General features: G+C 38.8%; 2 protein-coding genes across 2 annotated transcripts in view; both read right to left on the reverse strand.

Annotated features, from left to right (window-relative positions):
* Positions 1 to 952: 952 nt before the first annotated feature.
* Positions 953 to 6,372, reverse strand: dmap1 (DNA methyltransferase 1 associated protein 1). Its single transcript, XM_057356731.1, has 11 exons — positions 6,250 to 6,372; positions 5,749 to 5,861; positions 5,463 to 5,554; positions 5,176 to 5,374; positions 4,869 to 5,027; positions 4,610 to 4,777; positions 3,715 to 3,900; positions 3,517 to 3,588; positions 2,875 to 2,947; positions 2,153 to 2,439; positions 953 to 1,925 (listed from the first exon to the last, which is right to left on the reverse strand). Exons 2-11 carry the CDS (start codon positions 5,845 to 5,847, stop codon positions 1,866 to 1,868), a joined length of 1,395 nt encoding a protein of 464 aa, XP_057212714.1. The 5' UTR covers positions 5,848 to 5,861; positions 6,250 to 6,372; the 3' UTR covers positions 953 to 1,865.
* Positions 6,373 to 6,665: 293 nt separating this feature from the next.
* obscna (obscurin, cytoskeletal calmodulin and titin-interacting RhoGEF a) overlaps positions 6,666 to 26,991 on the reverse strand; it is a 46,584-nt gene continuing 26,258 nt past the window's right edge. The window contains 42 exon segments of the mRNA XM_057356484.1: positions 6,666 to 7,435; positions 7,699 to 7,848; positions 8,477 to 8,573; positions 8,689 to 8,909; positions 9,016 to 9,255; positions 9,448 to 9,553; positions 9,636 to 9,803; positions 9,891 to 10,013; positions 10,883 to 11,011; positions 11,088 to 12,792; positions 12,952 to 13,029; positions 13,963 to 14,008; positions 14,096 to 14,248; positions 14,372 to 14,398; positions 14,533 to 14,705; positions 14,892 to 14,969; positions 15,055 to 15,115; positions 15,217 to 15,417; positions 15,496 to 15,586; positions 15,699 to 15,867; positions 15,954 to 16,066; positions 16,148 to 16,296; positions 16,470 to 16,548; positions 18,363 to 18,471; positions 18,573 to 18,702; positions 18,788 to 18,890; positions 19,032 to 19,199; positions 19,637 to 19,750; positions 19,856 to 20,033; positions 20,275 to 20,433; positions 20,547 to 20,711; positions 20,815 to 20,922; positions 21,016 to 21,175; positions 22,185 to 22,358; positions 22,476 to 22,570; positions 22,650 to 22,850; positions 22,988 to 23,082; positions 23,919 to 24,019; positions 24,130 to 24,187; positions 24,286 to 26,244; positions 26,328 to 26,594; positions 26,679 to 26,945. Of these exon segments, the coding sequence (XP_057212467.1) occupies positions 7,258 to 7,435; positions 7,699 to 7,848; positions 8,477 to 8,573; positions 8,689 to 8,909; positions 9,016 to 9,255; positions 9,448 to 9,553; positions 9,636 to 9,803; positions 9,891 to 10,013; positions 10,883 to 11,011; positions 11,088 to 12,792; positions 12,952 to 13,029; positions 13,963 to 14,008; positions 14,096 to 14,248; positions 14,372 to 14,398; positions 14,533 to 14,705; positions 14,892 to 14,969; positions 15,055 to 15,115; positions 15,217 to 15,417; positions 15,496 to 15,586; positions 15,699 to 15,867; positions 15,954 to 16,066; positions 16,148 to 16,296; positions 16,470 to 16,548; positions 18,363 to 18,471; positions 18,573 to 18,702; positions 18,788 to 18,890; positions 19,032 to 19,199; positions 19,637 to 19,750; positions 19,856 to 20,033; positions 20,275 to 20,433; positions 20,547 to 20,711; positions 20,815 to 20,922; positions 21,016 to 21,175; positions 22,185 to 22,358; positions 22,476 to 22,570; positions 22,650 to 22,850; positions 22,988 to 23,082; positions 23,919 to 24,019; positions 24,130 to 24,187; positions 24,286 to 26,244; positions 26,328 to 26,594; positions 26,679 to 26,945 (9,146 nt within the window). The 3' untranslated portion in view covers positions 6,666 to 7,257.

Raw genomic sequence — 26,991 nt, forward strand, 5'->3', positions numbered from 1 at the left:
ACAAAGTCATGAAAAGAAACAGTGAGGACGAGATAGCGAGTGAGGAAAAGAAGGATCATCTTCCGGCTGTGTTCTGTCAAGGGAGAAATTACACATTTACTGTTTTTTTTTCAAGGATGGCCCCCATAGATCATAGAAGGGGATTTACGAGCCAATTTCCAACATGAAATATAGACACCAAGAATCAATTTTACCACTGTTTCTTCACTTTCTCTCCCTTCAAACAGATCACAACTGATAGTTTTCCTCAGGTAGAGCACCATCCAAGCCACTTTATTACCTTCATTCAGGTAAAACGAAGAGGATTAATTAATTCCCACTGAACACTGTAGGCTATCACTTAACTAGTGGCAGAATATACATGCATATTTAATTTAGTTTTTACTAAAGGTAAACAAAACCATGTTAACTTACAAATGTTGATGAGTATACTTACTCTTCAAATGTTATAATACTAGAAAAAATAATAAATGTTCATAAATATCACTATCAGCGGTTGCAGAGACGAGAGAAACACGTCAGTCCGATCTTCCGTTATACTTTAATGTTACCACCTCAGCCGAAAGCTAGATAAAGCTTGATATTTACCGCCTGAAATACATTTATGACAGGACAGGCAGAAGGGATGTAAATTATAAATCTTTCCCGTCATGTTCCATACTGTAATGAATTTACTTGCGATGTCTTTATCGTGGTGGATTCATGAAGTGCTGATGACAAGCGGCGGAGCTCGCGCCGTTCATATTATTGATTCGCGCGCTTGACAGCTAATTTAAAGCGCCTCACAAATACTGAGCCGGAAACCCTTATGTTACGGAACAATAACTCATTGGCTCTTTTCATTTAATATTGGCAATTTTCTTTTTTAAACTGTATTTCAATAATTAACGTTATATTTACTACTATAAACAGTTAACCTACTTACACATAAAAACAAAAATGAACACCCATATGAAAATGAACCGTTTATTGAAATATTTGAATACTTCTTTTATTTACTTTTATTATAGTTTAAGTATAACCATGGTTTCTAGCAGTCTGATTATAATTTGTATATGACCACACAAATATCATTATTAAACGATATGGTTAATGGTTATTTTAGTAAAACCATGATTCAATTTCATACTTTTCATCTTAAAATAAGTTTTAATGATATGATGAGTGTTTTAAAATAAAACACACTTGAAAAACACAACATTTATTAAACCTTTGACCAGGACATTTTACAGATGATGAGCTGAATGTGCAGGACCGAAAGGAAGAGATTTATGTGAGCTTGAGGAGATCCGGTTTGTGTAACAGCAGGACCGTAGGTAAAAATCAGAATGTACAAGTGGACATTCTTCCAGAGTCTGTCCTTTCAAGAGGTATCCAAGAAAAAAGCAAACACCCATTCAATAAATTCTCCCAACAGCATCCAGATTCACTGCGTCATACATCTGTCTGGCATAAATTCATGTCAGGCGAGCAGATTTTTTTTCTCCTCCCCTTACTTCTGTCTTCTCACGTGACGATTAGCTCTCTCAGCCAATTTACTATTCATTTACTGTTCATCTCGGTTGGGGCTGCCGGGCAGGTCAGAGGTGGTGGTATAATGAAATAGGATGTCTAAGGTGGTCTGTGTCATGGTGTAGGTCGGGTCTAGAGAACCAAGGGAGGAGAGAAGCAGGTGGGATTGAGGGGTGGTGGACAGGGACGAAAGTCGTTGTGACAAACACATTAACAGTGCCAGAGACCGGTCATCAAAAAAAGCAAACAATGACCTACAACCACAACCATCCTCTGAGACAGTCACTTAAGATAGATCCAAAACACTCTCTCTCCCCTTCCAAAATGTCCAGCTGAGTTTAAACAAGGTCACGTCATGGTTTCTTCACCTTCTTGATAGATGAAGAGCTGGAGGCAGATTCTCGGCGTTTGCGCTGTGTAAAGTGGAGCATACACAAAACTGAACTTCAGCATTTATTCCATTCACAAGAAAACTTTTTTTTTACAATCTTCTTGCAACAACAAAGTAGAATTTGTATTTGTAATTTTAACAAGTGACTTTTTATATTAAGTCATTAAAAGTTAATAATGCTTAACAGATCACGTTATGAATTCACAGGGTATAAGAAATGATTATAGCAAATTTCCTTGGCAAACTCACTGAATTTGGAGTGAGCGGAGCTCCAACCACATCGATAATCTGCTCTTTGGCTTCCGTTTTGATGTCATCAGTGCCAAGCCAAGATTGACTGTCAGGAGCGCCACCGGTCTCGCTCTGTGGCGTGACGGCGCCCCCTGCTTTTAGCAGAGCATCATAGCGGTGCCGCAACATCTGCTGTTCGTACTCACAGTTACTGTAGGCTTGCTTTAGCTCATACACCAGGACCAGATCACTGCGAAGTTCATTAAACATATGCACAATCTCCTCTGTGGGCATGGGGTTAAGATCTGTGGTTTTAAAAAGAACAGAGATAGGTTATAAAAAAGTTCAATACAACGTCTGTACTTTTGGATAAAAGCATATTTTAAATGAATTAATGTCAAGTAAATGTGAAATGTAAACTATAGAAGCTATAGATGGGGAACTCAGAATTATACATGTCCATATCGCAACGGTTTGGTATAAACTTCAATAAGTTAAGTATACTCAAAGTTTAAGATGATGAAGACAGCAGTGAGACTAGGACCGCAAATGTTAGTGTGTGTGTGAATAAGATAAAAATAAATTTTAATTTTAAATATATTTAAATATAGTTCAACTTGGTTTTACAAACGTAAAGCATTATTGTACATTAAAGCATAATTTAGCGAGTTTCGCTTTTCATAGTTTATTCAATATCAATCAACCCTAAATTTCTTTACTTTCATTAAAATACTACTCACCCACTCCTTGCTCTGTCAGGATCTGTTCAATTGCTTTTATTTTCTTTTGTCCAACTGAACTGGGCAGCTTCATCTATGCACACACAAATCAGCAAATTCAACAACTACAAATAAACTTAATAGTAAACCGAAGTTGTGCTTGTGTGCTCAGTACATCTTGGTACAAATCGTCCGGTCTGAATTCCATGAGGTTCTTGAATCACAGATGGAACATTAACACCTTTAATCTCAGATGGCTGCATGGTCGAAAAAAGAGGACGCAATGGAATAAAAATGGGGTCATCTTTCATCCATAATACCTCTGAAATGCACTTCAGAGAGGGCAGATCAAAACATGTTTATGCACCCAAGTCTGACTAACAGATGACCGGTCACATCTGAGTCATACACTACCCCAGTATGGGCCTTAATGCGTTTTACATAGAGCGACCTTCCTTCATTACTCTTAAAGAGAAATGCCTTCCTGTGGGTAGATTAGTCTACCTATGACTGTGTAAATCAATCACCTCTGGCTAATGAGAGAGAATATAAACGCCACAAGCTCCTGTAGCGTAGAAGGATGTATCATAATATTCTGCATAGGTAATACATTAAGAAATGGATCAGGGGCCAGTTTTGTTGAAGCGTGTAAGTTGGTCTTACTCTCTGGCTTCGTAGTGAAACACCAGCAGATTTGAAGTCGGGGAATTTAATGCCTGCAGTTTCAGGAACGGTCTGGCAGGGAGAAGATGAAATGGGAATTACAGGAAGCACTATGATTTATATGTAGGTTAACAGGTTTTTAAGCTATCATTACTACCGTGAATAATTTTTGCAAGCCGGATGTAAGGAGATAATTACCGTTTTCTCTGTCTCTCGTTTTTGCGGCAATTTCTTCTTGGTGGCTTTGCGTTCAGCTCTACGCATCTCTGTGGTTGTGTCAGCAGCTGTAATGAGCTTCTGAAGGTCCTGGGCCTTCTTCTCACGCTCCTTTTTGCGGTTCTCAATCTTCCTCAGCTCCTGGATCAGATACTCCTCTTCTGTCACCTACAGGAAGGTAAAGAAAGCACACTAAGGTTGTTCACACTAGGCCCTTTTAACAATGACGTCACTTAACTTCCGCCTTTTCGCAAAGCAGTGTATGGTAACATCCGTCTTGCAACAAACAAGAACTTCAGTTTTGCCGTCGCGCTGGAATTTAACAACAGTGAAAAAAAACCGGACAGAACACATATTCACGTACTTATCCTAGCACCTTCGCTAACACAAAAAGAAAACAAAACGCTTACCTTCATAATCAAACAGGTACTGTTCAACGAAGAATTTGTATCCTTTATCTAACTTTGATCTTGTCGTAAAAGCGAAAATTTGTCTGCCAGACGTTGTACATCATCTAGACGTATTTGTGGCAGATGTGCAAGGGACTTGGTAAACTCCATTCTGAGGCGCTAGCGGAAGTAACGTCTTCTTCTTGAGCTTTACTGGCGGATGGCAAACCAGCTTGTAGGTGCATTACCGCCACCTTATGAACTGGAGTGCTAGCGGAAGTAACTATACACTGCTTCTCGGCAGAACGGAAGATGCGTGACGTCATGTGAAAAGGGCGTCTTGTGATAATTGTTATCCATAAACTCTTCCCAAATATTCACACACAAAAAAGCTGTCTTTTTAGGAATGAACTCATTCAGAGTTGTACTACGGGTTGTCAAAGTCAGTACTTTGATTCACTTTTTTATGCTCTCAGATAATGTCTCACCTGCTCAGGAGTGCGGTTGAATAACCTGTCTAGCTGCTCTTTCCTGCGTCTCTCATGACCAGCGTCAAATATGTAGATCTTTGGCTCTGTCCCTGTCCCTGCCCGAACCTTTGTTAACTTCCCACAAATGTTGTAATAACGTTCCTTGAGGTCCTCAACTGATCTTTTCTACAAAAATGTCAAAGAAACAAACAGTTATAGCCCAGATCAGCTTAATACAGGCAGCATGTATAATGTAAAATCATGTAAAGATATTTACTCTGTATTGCTGGTGATCGTAGCGGTCATGAATAATAACGAATCGCAGGTCGAAACGTTTGCACAAGTCAAACAGATGATCCGTTTCAGCTTTCGTCCATCCGTCGTCATGGAGATACATCTGATACTCCTGCTCCGAGTACACAGGCACCTGAACAGTCTTGGAACAGGAATGACATTTTCAATAACATGCTGGAGACAACCAATTATGATTCCGAAAGTAACACAGGTAAATTTTTTTGCTTATAAAAAAAATCATCGTTCCACAATACCCCTCTACTGATCAATGATCTCTCGCTCTTTCCTACCTTGTTAAAGCGAGCAAATGGGTAGTCCTTTCCCTCCTCTGCCGCACGTCTCCAGTGATGGAAAATAGCTCCATCTTTTCTGGCTGGATTAGCAAATGGCATCCACTTCCAGGGCCGCACCTTCTTACAGCCCAGTTGAGCCTTTACCGTCCGGTAGCCCTGCGTGGTATCACTTGGCAATAGCGGAGGGGCATCTCTACTAAAAAAGCAAACCATATAAAACATAATTACACATGGTCATCTTTACATCTTTACAAATATAATGCTGCCAATCATATCAAACTTACTTTTTGTCTGAATAGAGTAAGGCATAAACTTCTCTGTGCATTCCTTCTGGTCGCTTAAACGTCAAAGTCTCTGTCACTTTCTTGGCTTTTTTCTGCAACAAAAAATACAAGGAAAATGGTTAAATATCGAAATGATTTATTTTTATTACTATTTATTAATATATTTGCTAGAGTGTATCATAAACAAATGACTGTAAAACATCGCCATCTAACTATAAAATAATTCAGCAAAACATACATTGACTGAATTCAACGGTTGGTATTGGATATTATCTGGGAAAGGTACCTTGTCTGAGTTGATGATGTCTTTCTTACTTATGGGTCCTGACTCATTGTCACCTCCTGTCAGCTCCAGAATATCCCTCACATCAGCACCCGTCGTCATGATGAGCGCTTTAACTAATGGATAAAACACAGTCAATTAGCAAAACCTTACTAAAAAATACTACACAGAAGGACGATATATAATATGGTTGGTTTACTTCGTAAAAAAGACAAACAACTATCGTCTTTGTTGTCAAGTGTATTTCATTCATTCAGCTTTTATAACCCAAAAGTATTTTAGATTAGGCTGAGGTAAAAGGATAGAGACACTATTAATAAATCATACCAATAAACGATTAAAAAATTAACACCAAATCGAGTATGAACTGTGGTAATATTGGTTAGCACGAGCGCTAATAAACTAGAAATCAATGAGGCTGAACAAACCGGAATCGCATTTAGTTCAGAATATACCTCCAGAACTTTAGTAACACGTTTACGATTTTAAAGAAATATTTCTTACCTGAGAAATATACACACAGTCGGTTTATCTAAAATGTACTCGCTAGTCTATAACAGCCGTGTGTTAGCTGAAATGCTAACATGTACAGCGCTGGTTTCTTCTTTCTTGGTATGCTGCACTACGTCTCCTGAGATCCTTGATCACCACCCATCGGTCGAAGAGAATTACTGCATATACCAAAAAACAAGACTAGCGTCAAACTACAACGGTTTAATTTTAATTATAAGAAACAATCCCAGCTACTGCAGATGAGCAGCAAAAATACAATCACTGCCTTATCACTCGGAAATAAATTATATATACTATACACTTCCTCCCAAAAAATATGTTATGAAATGTTTATGATATGCCAATACAGATATTCATAAATCAATAAAATATGAAATCATGCAAAGACAGGAAAGCAGTGCTTGATGCAGCGGTAAACTTTATTAACACAGGAAGAAAAAAGATTTACAGTTCTACAATAACAGTAGTTGCTGGCTTGGTATATTTTTCTATAGTGTCTCATCACAAACATCAGATACTGTAGATATGAGAGATGATGGACTTCTTTTAAGATCATAAAATTATTCGCCTGTCTCTTAAGTAATTTCAGTTAAACACATCTATCAAACTGAACAGAAATAAATGTGACAAATGTCACATCCCAAAGAGCCACACTACCAACTACTTTATATAGTCACATACTATTGTAAAACATTGTTGTTAATGTCACTATTTGAATCTTTACAAATAAATATTTGAAGCATAGTCATACGTGCTGTCCAACTACATCATGAAAATTGCAATATGTTATATTTTAAGAAATGATTAATAAATATTTGTAAAGCAAAGCAATGTTCATCATAACATTTTTCAATACACCAATAAAACCACTGTAATTCTCCTAAGGGTAGCAGCACAAAAATAACATCCACTGTGCTTTTAAAACCTACAAAAAGCATTTTCTCAGTTTCACACCAAATAGTTTAAAGCCCCCGAATAGCTTCTTAACATTCATCTGCATTATAACAGGGCTGGTTTAAACTTTGTTCGGACGTGGTCTCGCTTGACCTCTCTTTCCCTGAGATAGGCCTGCAGCTTGTCTGTTGAGAAACAGACCACAGATGTGCCATGTTTGGAGGACAGACGCTCTCCGTGTATCCAGGGGTTTTGGAGGCACTCTGCTGCTGTTGGTCTTGCCCTGATGAAACACAGAGCCTCATCAAATACTGCCTATTTTCAAATAACTTCCATATTCCATAATTTTCCACATTTACATTAAAATCACATATGAAATCAGATCAGATTTTCATGACTTTTCTGTTTGTCTGACGTTTGGAAACAGGTTATATTGAACTATTATGTTTTCCTTAAACATAAGGCATAAGACAGTAAATCAGATCTAAACATGTTTACATGTAATCTGTGTGATGTAGATGCTTCCACATCTAGCAATAGTTTTACCAGGCTTTGTTGCTCATCGTGTTCTTCATGAAGTTGATGGCTCCCTCTGAGAGGCCTGGATAACAGCGGCCAAACTGGATCTTGCCTTTTTTAATGTTCCGATCCCTCTCCCACTTTAAATCAGCATGAAAGGGACTGTCCGCACTCAACCTACAGGCGATAAACATTCGCTAGTAAATGATCACTGAGAAAATAAAATGTGTTATATTTATAACACATTATATTATCCTTTCTTATTTAGGTTGTTGATCACTTTTTCATTCTAAAAGTTGAAGCTCATGTCTAGTCTGTGTCTAAATCAAGGTTATTTTAGTTTACTAAAATTTAAAGTTTGAAAACGTTACTGTTCATTGAAATCAAATACATTTTTGACCTAAAAATTAACGGAAAAACTTAACTAAAGAAAAAATTGAAATGTTGCCTCAAAAATAAAGCGAAATACGTTTAAAGCACTAAAATTATAATAATAAAGTAAAAATAAAATAAAAATTAATGAACCTTATATAGCAACATAAAAAATAAACCAATAAATTGTAAAATGACAAAAACATATACCAAAATTGCTAAAACTTTAACTGAATTAACACAAAAACTACAAATCTAATTTAAAATATTAATACAACAAAATACAACTAAAATCAAAAACTATAATTTATCTGGTCCAACTAAAGAAAAATGGTACTGCATTAGCAGAAAAATACAGTGCATATGTGACTATGAGTGTAAAGTTCCTGAAAGTTTCCTGAATATCTTTTTACAGAATTCTTCCAGTACTAACATGATAAAAGCCAAAACACCAACAGCCCAGATATCAGTCTCCGGTCCAACTCCTTGTCCTTCCAAGATCTCAGGTGCTTTAGGAAGAACAATATACCCTAACAAACACAACAGAGAACATTAAAGCATAAACTCTGGTTTAAGACATTACAAACAACTGACTGATTACACTGAATACTGATTGAAAATTGATTGAATACACGGAATATCCACCTTTGTTATCTGACATTTCCTTTATGTGCTCAATATTCAGCACTTGTCCTGGAGTAAATGTTTGTGCGGAACCCAAATCCACAATCTTCACTTTTCGTCCAGTCACCAGCATGTTGTCTGACTTAAGATCCAGGTGAACGATACGACGACTGTGCAGATAATCCACAGCACTCAGAATCTGCTCTAGCAGGTCAGTCACATGCATTTCTGCATATAGATCCCTACAGGCAAGAATAAAGAAAGAGGTCACTCTCTCAAAGCTGTAACGGTTGCTTTTCACTTGCATCTATGAATATAGTTATATAATTTTATGTAATTAAATTCAACCTTTCAGAAAGGTTATAAAGAAGCTCTCGTCCTGGACACAGTTCCTCTATAAGCACCAGGCATGTGGGGGTAAGAATGGCCGACTGAAGCTGTACGAGGTGAGGGTGGCTCAGTCGGCGAAGCAGTTGATATTCTCTCAAAACCAGCTGCCTCTGCTCTGGTCTGTATGCCGTCATTTTAGCCGCCAACATCTGGGAACTACGGCTATCCTCACACTGAGTTACCACACTAAAACGGCCTCTGTCAAATAAAGCACAATTCTAGCCACTGTCTGTGTATCGCAAGGTAAAAAAAAAAGCTAAACGTTGGGTGTTTCACAAATCACACACATTTAAAGTGAAATTCATTTTGAGGAGTTCCTCAGACTCACTAAACAAAACTGAAGGGGCCAATGTATAAATGCACACAGTATAACTATGAGGTATAGAGCACCTGTTAATTTCTGACAAGAAGCTGTAAGACTTTTCAGTGCCGAGACCTCCGGGTACAATGATCTTTGACCCTATAGATCCCACCTGAATGAGAGGAATGTGAGAGTCTGCAAAAAAACAAAACATGCCTCAATTGACCAATCAGAATCAAGTATTACCGACAGCCGCCTTTCCCCCCCAATTTTATACCTTCATGAGGGGTGGCCATAAACGCAGAGGGCGAAGGATCACTGAAAGGAGCCAACCCTGTCTTGGTGGTATAGGACACCCTGAACATATATCCAGGTCCTCTCGGAAGGGCATTAGCTGTATAACAGCTGTCTGTAACATTCTCAGACAAGTTCCTCCACTCCACAGCTACAGTAATATAAAGCAGAAGACGTTATATATGGAGAAAAACATGCAGCAAAACATTCTTAAAGTTAGATGAAACTGATTTCTCACCATTTGTGCTATATTGAATACAGTATGTGATGAGCTCATTGGATGGCACTGGTTTCCAGAACACAAGAGCTCCACCCCCTGCAAGCTGAATGACATCTGGCCTAGATGGTTTAATTGGACTTTCTGGTGGAACATTATTCATTCATAATTTATACAATTATATACAAATTGGATGATACTCAACACTAGGGGTGTTACTAGGTAGGGGGATAGCATGATAAATAAATGTAAGACATATCAGAGTGCTATAGCAATTTTTTTATCATATGATCATTTAATTTTGTTAAAATTCAGTTTTATTTTTCTGTTTATTTTTATTATTGAAACTATTCAATGGTTAGTAATTTACATACAGAAGGTTTAATTAAATCCAAGGTCCGGTTTCACAGACAGGGCTGAAGCCTATTCCAAAAAGGCATGACTGAACCAAAAAAATGCATCAGTGCCAGTGTCTTACTCCTGTCTTAAAGGGATAGTTCACCCAAAAATAAAAATTCTGTCATCATTTACTCACCCTCAAGTTGTTCCAAAACTGTAAAAAATTCTTTGTTCTTTTGAACACAAAGAAAGATACTTTGAAGAATGTGAAAAACTAAACTTCTGGGGCACCATTGATGACCATAGTGTCCCCCCCCTTATTATGGTAGTCAATAGTGGCCCAGAACTATTTAGTTAAAAATATTCTTCCAAAATCTTTCTTTGTGTTCAGCAGAACAACAAAATATACATGGGTTTGGAACGACTTCAGGGTGAGTAAATGAGTAATGACTCATAATATAAGCCCTTGTCTGTGAAACCAGGCCTAAAACGACAAATGTTACTGAACATTGCTAATGTTTTGGAAATAAATCTGTTATTTGACCAAACTTTTGTCCAATATCATGATACTATTGTAACGGTGAACCCAGTGTTGTGTTTTAAAGTGAATTGTGAGCTGAGATTACCATAACAACCTTCATTCAATGATGCCGAAATCTGCCTAACAAACATACCTTTGGATTTCTTAAACAGTGGCACTTTTAGACTGAACAATTTAGACTTTTTCTGAGGACTTCCGGGTGGTGTGGCGGCTGTTGTCGATTTCTCTTGCTTTCCAGCAGAGGTGTTCTTCACAATCGGCGCTGTATAAAAATAGTTAACACTGAATTATCATGCACAACCAATACTATTTAATTCTATAACATAGTAGACAACAACCTTTCTTCCTCTCTGCGTCCTCTTTGCTGGACTGTCGAGTGAACAGTTTTGTAAGGCTGGACGCTGATGCTCCCATCTTCTTTCTCAGGGTCAGTAGAGGGGTCCTGGGCTTTGAGGTTGCTCCATCTTCTTGTTTCCTTTCAGAGCCCTCCAACTGAGGAGAAGAATGGCTAGCCCACGAGTGCTTGCGAAAGATCTTCATAAATCCAGCCTTAGAAGATTTTGCGCTAGGTGGTCTGGCTTGTAGAGCTGGGGCGGAGGCGTGCCTTTGAAGCACCTCTTTGTTTCCTCTGTCCGCTGTTGCAGTCTGGACAGGAACCGCCGAGGAGCTTCTTCTCAGAGGGATGATGCTTTTAGTAGTTCGTGTGTTATTTATTCCAGAGCTTGAACTTTGAGTGCGGTGTCGAGGTGGGGCTTGTGGGAGGTCTTGGCGGAGAGATCTCAGAACCTTTTCCATGTCTTCGTCCTCAGAGTCCTGCAGGAGAGAACATTGTGAGGTCTTTCCGGATGATCCAACCATCACAGTCTCATCATGTTGCCTGTGGGTGACAGGGTGGAAACAGGATGATAGTTCTTCATATGAGCCTAGCCGGCTAGAGGCCTTTGAGCCACGTTCAGGCGAGCGTGACTCTGCTAGCGAGAGCTGCGATCCAGCCGTGCTCTCTTCATCATCCAAATTTTTTGCTTCTTTTTGCATAATCTGTGATTGGCTGTCAATCACACATGACCCTTCAAACGGCTCTTGGATTTGCGTTCTCGCTTTAATCACTGGGCGCTTTCTTGGAGAAACCGGTGAACGATTGCGAAGTTTCCTTCTCACTTCTACGTCTTGAGTTTTTTCTTCTTCATCGGTGAGATCTGATTTTTGGCCAACTTCGACATCTCGCTCATCCTCTCCTCGTGACCCCTGCTCGGTCAGGCCTGAAGAGCGTTGTGTGTACACATCTAATGACCTGCTTCTTCTTTGCATGCGTATGTTTGGATGGGCAACGCTCACGCCGCTATCAAATGAGCTCGACTTAAGCATAGATGAATGCATTGATGCTTTTCTCTTCGCTTCCAAATCTGGAGAATCTTCCACATACTCTATAAGCGGCTCATTTAACCTGCCAGAGAGGCTGGCGCGGAGAGGCTTACGGCCACGCTCCTGCTTTTTGGCTTGGATTTTATCCCGAAGCATCATGTGGCGAGCAGAAATGGGAGAGAGCTGCTCAGAGCTGCAGTAGAAGTTGCTCTTGATGAGGCTAAGGCGTGGTATGGGAGTCCCACCAGCCAACCCCTCTTCTCCCTCGGAAATGTACAGAGGGGGACTGCTGTCCCTCCGCTCCAAACCGATTGGCTCTGGCGTGAGCACTTTTGTCAGTGAGCTCATGGGAATTACCAGTGGGCCTCTTTGAATGTTCTTCTCATCGATAAGCAACTCTTCCTCATCTTGTTCTTGAGACGCAGGCCTTTTTGACAGATGGGCATATGGGTCAAATTCATCCTCTTCCTCCAAATCATCTTCATCTTCTTGGCTGGCCTGCTGGAAGAAGTCCCAGGCATCTGCATCATCGTACTCTGAAGAGGACCCGCTGCTTAAGGAAGTGCTGCTGGGCTCCTGGGTCTCCCTCGTGGCCGTAATGGAAACCTCACGCATAGGGGCTTCCAACAGGTCTGGGATCGGTCTCAACGTCAGCACAGAGCCGAGACATGTCAAAGAACGCTGAGAGAAGTGGAGGCGTATTGAAAATAAGACAAAATGCACAGAAATGTGTGGGAATGATTTGGAATAATTGAAAACATTTTATGATATTGCATTCCATCACTTATATCCCAGTAAAACTGAACAATGGATGGCAGAGAAAATTTGTTTAAATCTTACCTGCCATTTTCTTCTTGAAATAAAAGACTTTAAATGTTTCATATTAATGTCCTCAGTCTCCTCATCTTCATAATGACCCTAAAAACAGTCATGAAACTTCTGAAAATATTGATATTTACTTGTTCTATTTATGCATTAAATTCATTTAATATTTGTGACCCAGCTTAAGTATTTTTGTGATTTACAATCTACATTAAATTGTGACCTAAATAACATTCTGTGAAAATACTGTATATGTAAATATATACAGTGGTGGAAAAAAATAAGAAAGTTTTTATGTTTTTATGAATTTAAGTTTTTATGAATTTACTATTTATATGTACTGTATGTGTTTAGGTAAAATAGTCATTTTTGTTTCATTCTGTAAACTACTAACAATATTTCTTCTGAATTTGAAACAAAAATATTGTTTCTATTTGCATTTACTGTACTTGCAGAACTGGGGAAACAGGTCAAAATAACAGAAAAGATGCTCTGTATTTTTTCAGAGCTCAAATACTGCAAATAAAACAAGTTCATATTCACCTTTAAGCAATACAACAGTAATATTTGTACATGTATTAAGGAAAAGCTCAAAAAATGTGTTTTTAATGTGATAACCTTGATTTTTATCACAGTCTTTCACATTGCTTTTGGATGACTTTGTCACTTCTGAGGTTTGATATTGTTGAAATTCAACAGACACTGGACTAGAATGCATCAATAAAATACTACAATAAATGATTTTTTTTCTTGTTGCTGTATCCATCACTAAAATAATAAAATAGTAGTCAATAAAATCATTAATTTCAGTGTTTGTTATACTACATATGAAAGTATGAATGCTTTATCTTCAAATCCTTCAGTTAATCTATCATTTACAGCAATAAACACACATTACCTACTTTCATAATTTTTATGGTTGTTACTTTGATGCTCCTAATTTCATCATTCAATTATGACACTTTGGCCAGGATTTCACAGACAGGGTCACATTTGTCCATAGAATAAAATAAAACGATTTCTACTGACCTGAAACCACTCATGACCCAGACACTCGGATGCATTCGGCCTCCTTCTATAGAGATAAAAACAACAGCACTTTATCAACTGTCCCCCAAACACAAAAACCCCACATACGCCCTTATAATATATCAGATCTTACTCTGGGTCTGGCTGTAGAACTCTGTGTAGAAAGTCATGTGCCTCCACGCTTCTGCTCTTGATCTCAGGTGCATCCCAGAACAGCACGCCCTCGGCTACCTTCATCAGTGTGTCACGGTCGTTCTCTCCAAAGAAAGGGCAGTGGCACGTTAAGCTATTAGGAGAATCAGTTATTAAAGAAGACGGACACCATTATTTATAAACAGCAACACCGTTTAAGAAATGTTTGCATTTACACAATTGCAGCATTTCACCATTTTTTCATCAAGGGACTCACCATAAGTAAGCAACAACACCAACAGACCTGGAATAAAAATTAACATTACGAGGACATAAAAGCACATTGATGCAATACTATATCATTCTGAACACTGAAAAACTTTCGTCAGGTTTGTTTTATTTACTACAGTTTGAAACAAACCACAAAGGTTTACTTACCAGATATCCGTTTCTACTGTAACAGGTTCCTGGTGGACAATTTCTGGAGCAACAAATTCAGGTGTTCCAAACTTGCTGTACTGATGTCTGGAACTGTCAATCTCCTGACAGAAGCCAAAGTCACAGATTTTGATGTCTTCTCTCTCTGGGGAGACCATTAGAATATTGTCCGTCTGTAGAGAAGAGATTTAAAAATAGTTAGACAGGATGTCAGTCAGGTCAGATGATGACATCAGCATTGAAACTGACTGGCTGTAAAGGCTTTTAGCCTTTCTAAAAATACAACTTGGTGCCATATACAGTATGTAAATTAATGCGATTTAAGAACGAATGATTCATTTATTATTATAATCACTTACTTTGATATCCAGATGCAAGATGTTCATACTGTGTATGCACCCAATGCCCTCCAGAATCTGCTGAATATATAACTGGACCTAAAACGAAATGATAATTGTAAATTCTTCATTGATGAAACGGATTCATTCAGTTTTCAGATTAATATTCAGTTTTCAAAATTACCTCCCTCTCTGTAACCAATCCTTTTAAATACAAATGGTCTAATAACCCTTGCGAAGAACATCTGTGAAAGTTACAGAGGTACATCAATTCAATGTCTGATTTCTGAAAAGCTGAAATCCACAAAGAATTAGACTAATTATCAAAAAGAAAAAGTGGTCATACAATTCTATAACCAACACCAGAGTGCGTCTTGTGGAGAAGAAATCAAGGAGACATGCGAGTCTGCGGTGAGCCAGACGAGACAGTAGATCTCTCTCTTGAAACGCTCTAGTCCTGGTGTTGCTTCTGAGCGGAAGGAACTTTGCAGCGAAGCACTCACCACTCGCCCTGTGTATGACTTTTTTAACCACCCCAAAGGTGCCCCTGGATTTTCCAAAATAGAAATGAGGGCATGTCAATAAATGTCCTTTTAATTCCTTAATTCTATGTTGTTGGAATTACCTTCCTATTTCCTCACAGACATCATATACGGAATGCAGTTTTCTTCTTTTTGTAAACTCCACCTCTCCCTCATCCTCAATGTCCTCAGGACCTGAGAAACACATCATTGCGTCCACTTTTCTACAGTATGTAGTTTTTAAATAAAGCAATCCACATGTATGTTTTACAAAATTGTAAGATGCAAGGCTGTTGTTGATTCTCACCTGCGTCAACAGTGAGTTTGGAGTGGCAAGAGGTCTGACCAACACTGTTGCCGGCTATGCAGGTGTATGTCCCACAATCCTCTGTGCAAGCGTCCAGCAACGTGAGAGAGCAACGTGCACCACTGTGCATTATTTCTGTTTGCTCGTTGGCTAAAATTTCCTGGCCATCCTGAAATACAAGAAATCAGCTGAATTTGAAATTGTGATTTCATCATGACAATATAAATATGCAGAGTCATCATTTTGCTTTGATACCTTAAACCACTGAACCTCAGGAATGGGCTGGCCTGTAATAATGGCAGAGAATATGGCCACCTGACCCGGCCGGACAGTCAAGTCTTCTATGGGAACCTGTACAGCAGGGGCTTCTGTGGAACACACACTGCATTCACAAATGTTGATGGTTTATCTTTATAAACTACTCATATTTACAGTCTTAGAAATGTCACCTGTCATCACAAGCATCTCTTCCTCGGTTTCTGAGCAGACGAGCATTTCCGCAGAGTCCACGAGTCTCTCTTCCTGTGCAGTCTGTATCTGCCTATCAGCAACATTCTCTCGTTCAACGCTGTGTGTTTCTCCAATGTCAGCGGCAGGTCTTCAGAAGCACATAATAGCACCATGAGAAATAAAAGTTACATCCTGAATACCAAAAAAAGTGTACCATTTTCCCCAAGTATGCAGTATACTTCATCTACACAGCATAAGACAATGCTTCTTATATCCCACAAATCAAAGTTTGCCATTAATACTGTAATTATGTGAACTTACGGTTCAGGATATACAGGCTGAAAGAATATACTGAACAGGTTCTTTACAAAGGAACTGGACCAACCTTCTGACTGGGGCTCTATTAAGAAACAATTACAGCATGTTATACTGATAACTCAGTTTGTTCTATTGTGTATCGCTTTGCTTTTCCCAAGCATATTTCTTACATGAGCAATAATATATTGATATTTTAACTTTTTTTTAATTTAATTGAATGTCAAACGGAACCTGTTAACCTAAAAAAGCTGACCGGGTTTACCAAATTAATACTTGATACAGTAGAGGCCAAAAAGTGATGTCCAGCTTTAGAAATGTTGGCATCTTTACCCTTTATTCAAACAAAATTAATATATAAAAAATGTTGTATGCATGTTGTGTAGTTGTGATTCGAGTGCAAGCTGATGCTTAACCTTGGGAAGAATTTAAGGAAGTTTGGCAAAAAATGACACACAACACTGATAAAACTGTAGTCAATGTATGGCTTTATTTCCTATGAGCATTTTTGTCAATTACAATAAACCCATATTTCCTGATACACTGTGGGTTTTTGCCAAATAATTTGTCATACAAATACATAAAGCAAATTTAAATTAATACCAACTTCACCTTAAGTTTAGTACCATACACCCCATATTATGATAGTTTATTTATAAGGGCTCATTTAAAGCAAATATTGTGCAAACATTCCCCCTGACGTCATTTTTGGCCACTACTGTATGTGTGGTACAGAGTGAAGAAGACAATTTTATACATTATGTACCTCACACTTTATTACTTCATATAATCAAAAAGTAAATCCAAACTTAGCTAATTCGTATCGTAAAGGTTTTTGTAGTACCATAACCTTAAATAGTGGAATATATTACTGCCTTTTGACTGTGCCCATCTAAACTCAGCTCTGAAGAACGAAAATCACTTACCTTCATAACAGCAGGTATAAAAACAAAGTAAGATGAGGCATTCCTGGCCAGCGGTTTAAATCACATGTACATAGAGAACGATCACATGGGTTCACAAGCAGCACAAGAGGCCACTGGGCCATATCTGCAGCAATGCTTGAGTCTAAGCACATGACCAGCTTTGAAAAAGATGAACATGGCTGGTTAGCTGAGCATGGACTGACCAGAAAACAGTGAGATCAAGTACATAAACAGAAAATGAAGAGTAACAGTGAAATAGAGGAGGACAGAAATAAGAACATGCATGCGTATCGGGGCATCTCTGGCTTTGTGAGAACACTTACATGATGATGGTTTTGATCGGATCTTTAGTCTCCTGCTCTGGGACAAAAAAAAGGAAGTGGGATGGAAAGTATGATGTTAAACAGGATGATTGACAGGTGTTCAAAGACCACTAGTGAACCATTTACAGCATGTGAAATAGTATGAAATTGGTATGACGATGCAAAGAATGCTTTGAATTAAAATGTATGAAATATAATGACATGAAGTAGCATGCCGTTTCAAAACCAAATGAATTAAAAAAAAAAATTATACAAACCATAAATGAACATACATTATAGTCTCTGTGTGACATCTGAATAGGAAGTAAATGTTTTTAATGATATAATGTAATGTAAATGTCTCTATACACATGACAAATGATGATTGACAGATTTAGTAACTCAAAATGAAAGTTTCCAGACCAAGTAATTCTTGCATATGTAGTTTTATGGTCTTATAGAGTGGCCATGTCTAATAGTTAGACGTGTGAAATGAAAATGTATAATCTGGTGTTTTGAAGTGGAATATGAAGGATGGGTGTGGAAAGGTGGTCTGAGTTGCTGGTCACTGTGGTATGTGCTCCTTCAAGCTTACGGATATCTGCTTTATTGGGCAAATCGACACTTTCTCCGTCTTAAAGCGTAACTGCCGATCACCTTCTTTGTCCTACCTTGAGATGGGGAGGTTTGTGATTGGTTTTCGGTGTTGACTGGCAAAGCTGAAGGCGCTGGAGAGCAGAGCTCAGCTTTACACTTGGCACTGCCCACTTCATTCAGTATCTACATGAAAAACACAGAGACACAGATTAAAATGGGATGCGTATGAGATAAAGATGCCAAAATGGACATGCAATGTGGTGCATCCGATCCTCTTCTGGTACCTCACACTGGTATTGACCGAGATCCGTCTCTTCAGCTGTCTTTACGGTGAGTGTAAGACTTCCTGTTTGCACGTCAGATTGAATCTGATACTTCCTGCTATTCTTGAGCTCAACGCCGTCCTTAAACCACCTGTGCATATGGATTAGACACAGTGTGCGTGTGGTCACAAAACAGCTAGGATGATATCAGCATGAGAGAATGTGGACAGCTTTACCTCACTGATGGGAAAGGAGAAAATTTTGTGGAGCACTTGAACTGCATGTCTTGGCCTTTTAGAAGCACAGAGTTTTGTAGCCGAGCTGTGAAACTTGGAGGAACTGTAAGACACAAAACACTCAATTGTTTTTTCAAGTTTGGAAAGAAACTTAAGACTTCTCCGAAAGTTAAATAGAAGACGTTGGATGGGATTACACAGATTTTATAAAAGCATGGTGACAATTCTATGTACACAAACAGACCATCAATCATGACGTTAGCCAGGCTGCTGGCATTGCCTGCGGGACTGGTTGCGTAACACATGTATTGACCCGAATCGTCAACTGTGACCCCAGTCAGCACAAGATAACAGGCGCCCAACTGTCCTTCTGAAGTAATGTGATGCTGGTCATCCTTCACGGCACGACCATCTGAGAAAACACATTTACAGTGAGCCTCAAAAATCTGAAACTACTAAAAACACTTTACAACTACTTTTCAATATTTAATTCTTACAAATTATGTTATTAGCATAACAATTCAAGTTGCAGCAAAGGTTATACTGAAAATGCTGCTTTAAATCTGAAATCTGTAAGTTTTGCTTTTAAACGAAAAATTCTGGTTACTGGTTATATTTTTAGGTGGGTTTATGTCAAATGATGCTAAACTGACATTTCCCGGAATCTAATTTAACAGCTCAACTTATAAATCCTTATAAGAACATAGTTGTAAATCATGGACAAAGTTAAAGTTGCAGCTTAATGATAGCAGGTGCTCAAACTGGCATGAACTCCAAAAAACCTAACAATGGTGCTTTCTGGAATTTCAAAAGAGCATCATGTTGTACAGTACTTTGTGTACAATTTACCTTTAAACCACTTTATTCTTGGTTTTGGTGTACCGGTAATCTTGCAGGCAAGTTTTACAGTTTGTCCAAACCTTGCCGAGAAGTTGATAAGATGCTGCTCAAAACAAGGAGCACCTGTAAACATAAACAAACTTTCATCATTAAACAATACACGTCAAAAATCAACCTCCGCAAATATTATTTCATACTTGTGCTCAACTTTCACACGTCCTGACTTACTCCAAGCAGGCGGTTTGCTGCGCAGCTGCAGGTCCCGCAAATCTTTGAGCCAGGAGAGGCGGATGAGGACGGATCGGGCCTGCAGAACGATCTTCCTCACCATTCCACGATGCTCATGCCACATACCAAAAGCCCTGTCGTCACCTTCCACTGTATCCTTTACATCAATGTCACACAACTGTGAAGGAAAACAGATTTGAAATAAGTGTGATGTTAGTTCATAGCTAAACCAGCGCTAAAAACATGTTCACTTTTATTAGCCATCAATGCATTTAATCCACCTATAAGGCTAACTTTAATACAATAATGTCCTTTGAACTGTACGAGCACTGATATTCATAAAGAAGTCTTATAAAAGTACATTTTGGTGTATTGGGATAGTATGCAACCCTCAAAATATATTATGTGTCTGATCATACCTTCATTTTATTCTTGAATACGTAGGCCTCAGTGTACGTGCTTAGTTCTCTCCTCGGCTTACAGAAGACAATACAGTCTTTAAAGAGGAAGACGTGGCGGTGATGTCCTCTCTGAGAGCTTTTGACTCCGGGAAGTTCCTCCCATACTGTAAAGTGGCCCTGGAAAATCACAACAGATCAACGGTTTGTTTGTACCTTCCGGTCCATATTCACGTTCGTTATGTTGTTATGAAGTAATCTTGGGATGCAGACAAGAAGCTTTAGAGAACTACCTGTCTAATGGGTTCTCCAAGCCCCTTGAGAGGTGCTGGGTAATTCTCGATCATGGACAGGTGATGCAAGTTCTCCGCACGCCAGGACAAGCTGGAAACCATGGCAAAGGCATCTTCCAGGAGACAACAGCTCTGTCCATTCTTCGCTTTGTTTCTGATTAGCTCCTACAAAAATGAGAATGTAAATGATAACATGACATATTTAAAATGTTTACTATGACTGATCTTTTGAATAAATATTAAAATGAATGTCAATAAGCAATCGCACCTTAAGTACAGTCTTGTATGTTTGAATTCTTTCTAGAGGTCTCTGCAGATAGGTGTTAACACTGAGGACCTGGGTATGCAGATGTGCCAACTCTGTGTTTGCATATTGCTGTAACATAGTTAAAGAAAAGCTACGGTTCATTATGAGCCAGTTAAATAGTATTAACATGTCTGCCGCTTTGAAAATATGAAGTTCTCTTGCCTTAAAGAAATACTGTGTGTTTTTGTCTGAGACACAGGCCTCAGCCTGGGGCAGACCTGTGATGTACTGGAGGTACATCTCAAAGTCTGTAGCGTAGCTCACAAAACAGTGGGCGACATCATCATCTGTAAAGCACATCTCCAGCTTGGGGAAGATACAGCTATGAGATGAAGATAGAGGTGGTCAAGTTTAACAATGTTTTTAAAGGGAGCACACAAACAACAAATCCACTTTTGATTTATCAACTTAGAAACTCTTTAAGAAATCTCTTTCACAAGAGTGACTGGGCCAAGAAGGCAACAAACAAGCGAATTAACAATCATTAACATAGTAGAATCCGAAATCGCAAATCACATGTAAAAATATATTTAGAATATAATTCTGATTGTATGAAGTAAAATATGAATATGTTAAGCAACATATAAGAATATTAAGTACAATACTAACCCTTTAATCCCACCAGTTACATCTACATACATTTGGCTGAGTTTAAAGGGACAGTTTACCCGAAAATGAAAACACTTTCTTCATTTACTCACCATCAAGTTGGTCCAAATCTGTATACTTTTCCAAACAGTTCTTGGCCAACATTGACTAGCATAATGGGAAAAATTGCTTTATAAATGTCTTCTGTTGAACATGAAGATATTTTGAAGGATGTAGGAAAGCAAACAGTTCTGGGGCACTTTTGACTCCATTGTTATTTTTCCTACTATGGTAGTCAATGGTGGCCAAGAAAGTGAAAGTGAAAGTGACCTATTAGTCAGATATGGTGACCCATACCCGAAATGTGACCTCTGCTTTTAACCCATCCAGAGAGTAGTGAACACACGCACAGCAAGTCGTGAACACACGTACACCCGGAGCAGTGGGCAGCTATCACTGCAGCGCCCGGGGAGCAAGTAGGGGTAAGGTGCCCCAGTCGTTGCCGGCCCTGGGAACCGAACCGGCAACCTTCTGGTCACGAGTCCGACTCTCTAAACATTAGGCCACGACTGCCCCAAGAAATGTTTGGTTACAGAATTTTTAGTTTTGGTTGAACATGCAGAAGTAGAGAGTTAATGTGAACATTGGTATATGTTTTATATGGGCGGTGTAAGTGCTACATGATTCCAAGTCATATTATTCTAGCTTGTCCCACAGAAATACATTTATTAAAGTGTATTTACCACTCATGGAAGCTTGCAATTTCCCGGATGTTGCGGAATATGTACTCTTTTTGACTGAGGATGGTAAGAGGAACTTGAGAGCTCGTCTCTAGGTACTCCAAATGGTGCTCCACAAAGAAGTTAATCTCTCGCAAAAAATCACTCTCGCCGTTAAGAAGTCCCCTGATCAGCTGACTACAAAGTACAAGAAAAACAAACAAGCAAAAGCAATTTAGCTTCGTAAAAAATTGGTGTGTAAATGTTATTTCCATTAGACAAGGTCAACAAGACTTGCAAATGGTCTTGATTTACCCTTGAACTAAACTGTGCTCGTCCTTTGTGCATATCTTCCTGCCTTTCTCAGAGGAATCTCTTGTGTCTTCTTCAAGAGCCAATGAAAAGATTTCCTTTAAGAAGACCATTTAGAAGATTAGTGAAATGATGTAATAACTACTTTGATGCATACACATACATATATTCACTCACCTTTGTCTTCTTCTCCAGGTATGCAGGGGATACCCACCCCTGACGGGACGGTGTCATCTTAGTTGGCTTTGTACGTACGAGCCACCTCACAGGATGGGCAAAGTCCAGGACCTCCACAAACTGACCTTCCTTAAGTACAAACGGCTCCTTGTTTCCTCCCACAGGATGGCAGTCCGTTTTAGCTACATACACATCAAATGTCTGCAGAGTGACAATAATAAAAATTGTGTATGATTAACATCTCATTAGCTTGTTTGTTACAAACTTGCATAAAAAGTTCCCTATCAAAAAGTTTCTTATGGCTGTTAGTTTATTATGAAGGTAATGAGAAGCTGTACCTCTCCTCTCTCTTCGTCTTCATCTGACTCAGAGAATGACTCTATATTAGAAGAGGTGCGTTTAGGAGAAGGCATTTGACTCTTTGGGCTGGAACCTGTGAGATGTACAAATGCAAAAGATAGACATTTCATCAAGGCAATGTACTGTATGTCGAGGCCCATTCAAAACTAGAGATACACCGATATATCGGCCAATAATCGGTATCGGTTGATAAAAGCAATTTGGCTATTGGAGTTTAACAACAGCCGATGATCAGGGTCGATATATTCTGTCAATCAAAAGAGCACAGAATGTAATGAATGCAATGAATTTGTGCTTTGAATATAGAAAATGTTAAGAAACATCAACCGTTTTTAATAGTCATCACTACGAATAATCGGCAGATCTCACTCTGAATCCATATCAGAGGTGAAATTTTGTATCAGTGCATCTCTAATTATAACGATAACTATAAAGATAAGAGAATAAAAATCGTTCTAAATTTAAGATCTAATTTTATTGTAGTTAGAAGCACTGACAGCACTGTCAATAATTACATTTTATTGATCATGTTTACTGATATCACGTTGATACTTCGAACATCATTACTTCGTAAATAGGCCAGTAACCATAATATTGGGTTGACAATCCAACATAGTATTTATTTTTGTTAAGTTTTATCAGCTATAATACCGTATATTGTGTCTCTTATTGTTTTATCTATTTATTTTTCTCTTTTTCTCTTTACTACAGTAACCACTGCCTAATTGTACTGTATGTAAAGCCGCTTTCCAACAATGCAAACGAAAAAAAAAAACAGCGCTATAAAACTGAATTGAATTAAATAAGAGAGCAGCGGAGTCCACACCACAACTATAAATATACAGAAAAACAATATACGTAGTTGAGGTCACTTTCAGAACAAAAACCTGCAAAAACAAGAAAACTGACCTTTAACTTTCAGTTGACCTGAAGTCTTTGGTGGTGTTACACTAACACTTTTTTGTACTTCAGTTGGAGCATCTGATTTGGACTTCTCTGCCTCTTTTCCCCTGTGTATTAATACATGAGTCAAGCATATTTTGCTAAGTGTTATCTAAAATAAATAGAATTTTTATTTTAAATAAAATCCCTGAGAGATCTTTTCCTCTGTCATACTTACCAAGATAAATATTCTGTCTCAGCATCAGGAGCTGTGTCATAATCCGAGTGACATGATACTAGAAAGGTGACAGAATTACAGGGAACAAGCACAGCTTTCTATTAATATTACTGTCATTTCTATTATATCTGATATTCTAAACAGACAAAGTCTTACCAGAGCTGACCGAAACGAGACTTCTCCTTTTCTCTTGGATTTTACTGTAGGTGTCATCCGCTGGCAGATCATAGGCGAGTCTCAATGTCTTCTCTTGATTTAAGGTCTGCTGAGCCTCTTTCCCAACGACAATTTCGGTACCTGGCTTCTGTGAGATTTGAACGCTCTCAGGTGGCTTTTGCGGTTTACCCACTGTCACATTCCCATTATAACTAATCTTTCCAAACTTGTGTGCAACTATGCACGTATAGATTCCAGCATCTTTGGGTGTCACGCTGGAAACTGTTAGAAGACATCGGCCGTCCTCATTACGACCGATTTTAATACTTTTCCCCGGTTTGAGATCTACTCCATCTTTTAACCAGCTCACAGAGCTAATTTTACCATCCACAACACACTCAAGCAACGCAGTGCCACCAGGTTCAACATTCTGGTTTTTAAAGACTTCCTTGAAGGCAGGACGCATGTCTTTTCTGGTTTTGTAGCCTTTGAAAGCAGCTTGTATCTTAATGGCAGCTTCAAGCATCTCAGGCTCATCATCAAACTCGATGTCTTTAGCATCTTGTTCTACCTGAGAACTCGCCTGTTTGTTGGCTTCCACACTTTGAGGATTTTTTGTCATCTTCTGTGCCGTTATCTCCTGTGGCTGAGTTGTAGATCCCGCGTCTTTTTCCGGTTCAACCTGCTTAATGTTTTTCTCATCTAAGGGGATCTTAACGTCTTGTGGCTCTTTATGCGCTTCCCAGAAGGGCATTGTTTTCCCTTTCTCTACAGGAATTATTTGTTCTTTAAGTTTCTGGCTGGCAGGAGTAAGACTTGGTGCTTTTTCTTTACCGTGTTTTGCCACCTTTACTTGATGTTCATCTATGTGTTGAACCTTATTTAATTCTGAAGCCGTTTCAGAACGGACCTTAAGTTTCTCATGTGTGACATTTTCATCCTCTTTATTGTCATGGAAGTGAATTTCATCATCCTCTAAGGGTTTAGAATCGTGCTCTGTGGACATACTTTCTTTTATTGATTCACTCTTTTCAGTTGATTGTAAAATCATTTGTTGATTCTTTTCGTCCAATGCACATGGTTGTCCTTCAAATGCATCATTTTGTCGAGTAGCTTTCTCTTTGGATGGAGGTGGAACGAGATCATTATTTTCTGATATCTTCAAAGTAAAATCTGCAATTTGCTTTAGTTTCATACCCTGGTTCGTTGATTCTAAGACAAAGGGTTGTCCTTTGGATTCAATAGCAGGTTTGGAGACCTTCTCTTTGGGGAGAGATGGCGTTGGGACAACATTCTCTGGTGCCTTTGTGAACCCCACAGTTAGCTTCTTGACCACATCTGGTTTAACATCCAAACTAGGCTGTCTGATAACATTCTGGTTCTTTTCTTCCGAAACATTATGGTGGTCTGGATGTGAAAGATTGGGCTGTGTGGGTTTACCCCTAGAGCGGGGTGGAGGATGGGGAAGATCTCCATGTAGTTCATCGCTTTTGTCTTCATTTGTATCTATGCTTGAAGTCTTCTTCAGAACCTGTCCTGAAATCTCTTTATTGCAACTGTCCAGAGCAATCTCAGCTTCAAATTCTTTTGAATCCGTGTCCACGTCTTTTTTTCTTGGTTCTTCTGTTTTGTAGGTTGCAGGTGAAGGAATTTCAGGTATTTCTTCTTTAGTGTGACTAATCTCATTTATAACCCTGGAAATATTGGGACAGACTTCTTTTCCTTTTTGTTTGAGCAATGATTTTCCCTTGGCCTCCTGTTCATCCTCTTTGTTCTCAAAGAGATCTTGAAATTTAACTTCTGATGGCTCTACAGTACAGTTGTCTGATGCTTCAATGACCACAGCCTGTTTGTTTGGTGTTAGACCATGTGGTTCTTCCACAATAATACTCGGCTGAGCATTTTTAACTTTTGATCTTGGTGGGGCTTGAGGGATTTCTTTTGTTCTAGTTGGAGCTTCTGATGCCATAACAGGAAAATTAATACATGACCATTTCATTTTAATTATTTTAAGCAAACAAAATTTGATACTATACACTTACCTTTTATAACAACAGAAGCTGTTGTCTCCATCCTACCAACACAACATTTATAGACACCACTATCCTGACATTTCAGATCATGGATTTGAAGGTGCATTTCTAAGCCATTCTGTGTCATCTCATACTTGCTTCCAGACTTTAACAACATCGTTCCCTTCTTCCACTGCACGGCAACTCCAGGTTTTGAGAGCTCACAGCTCAAGAAGGCCGTCTCACCTTCTTTTGCTTCAAGATCTTGAAGGTTCTTAGAGAAGAATAATGGTTGCTCTGGGAATGGAGAAATGTACGTTTTTATATTTCTTCCATAAATAATCACAAAAATCAGGAAGTGCTAGAAAAAGGTAGGTATACCTTTCACCCTAATGGATCCAGTAGTCACCAGACTTCCAAAGCAACATTTGTAGACCCCACTGTCCTGTGTTGTTAACTCATGAATGTGAAGCTGTAGTTGACAGCCATTTTGCTTTATCTCATACTTTTTACCAGGCTTCAAAAGCATCGCTCCTTTCTTCCATTGCACAGACGTTTCAGGTTTAGAGAGTTCACAACACAATACGGTTGTCTTACCCTCCTCTGCTTCTTGGTTTTGGAGCTCCTCAGAGAAAAACAAAGGCTGTTCTGTATAGGACAAACCAAAATATATTTAGTGTACTTACAGTGTTTG

The sequence above is a fragment of the Triplophysa rosa genome, linkage group LG17 (genome assembly GCF_024868665.1).
Source record: "Triplophysa rosa linkage group LG17, Trosa_1v2, whole genome shotgun sequence".
Lineage (NCBI taxonomy): Eukaryota > Metazoa > Chordata > Actinopteri > Cypriniformes > Nemacheilidae > Triplophysa > Triplophysa rosa.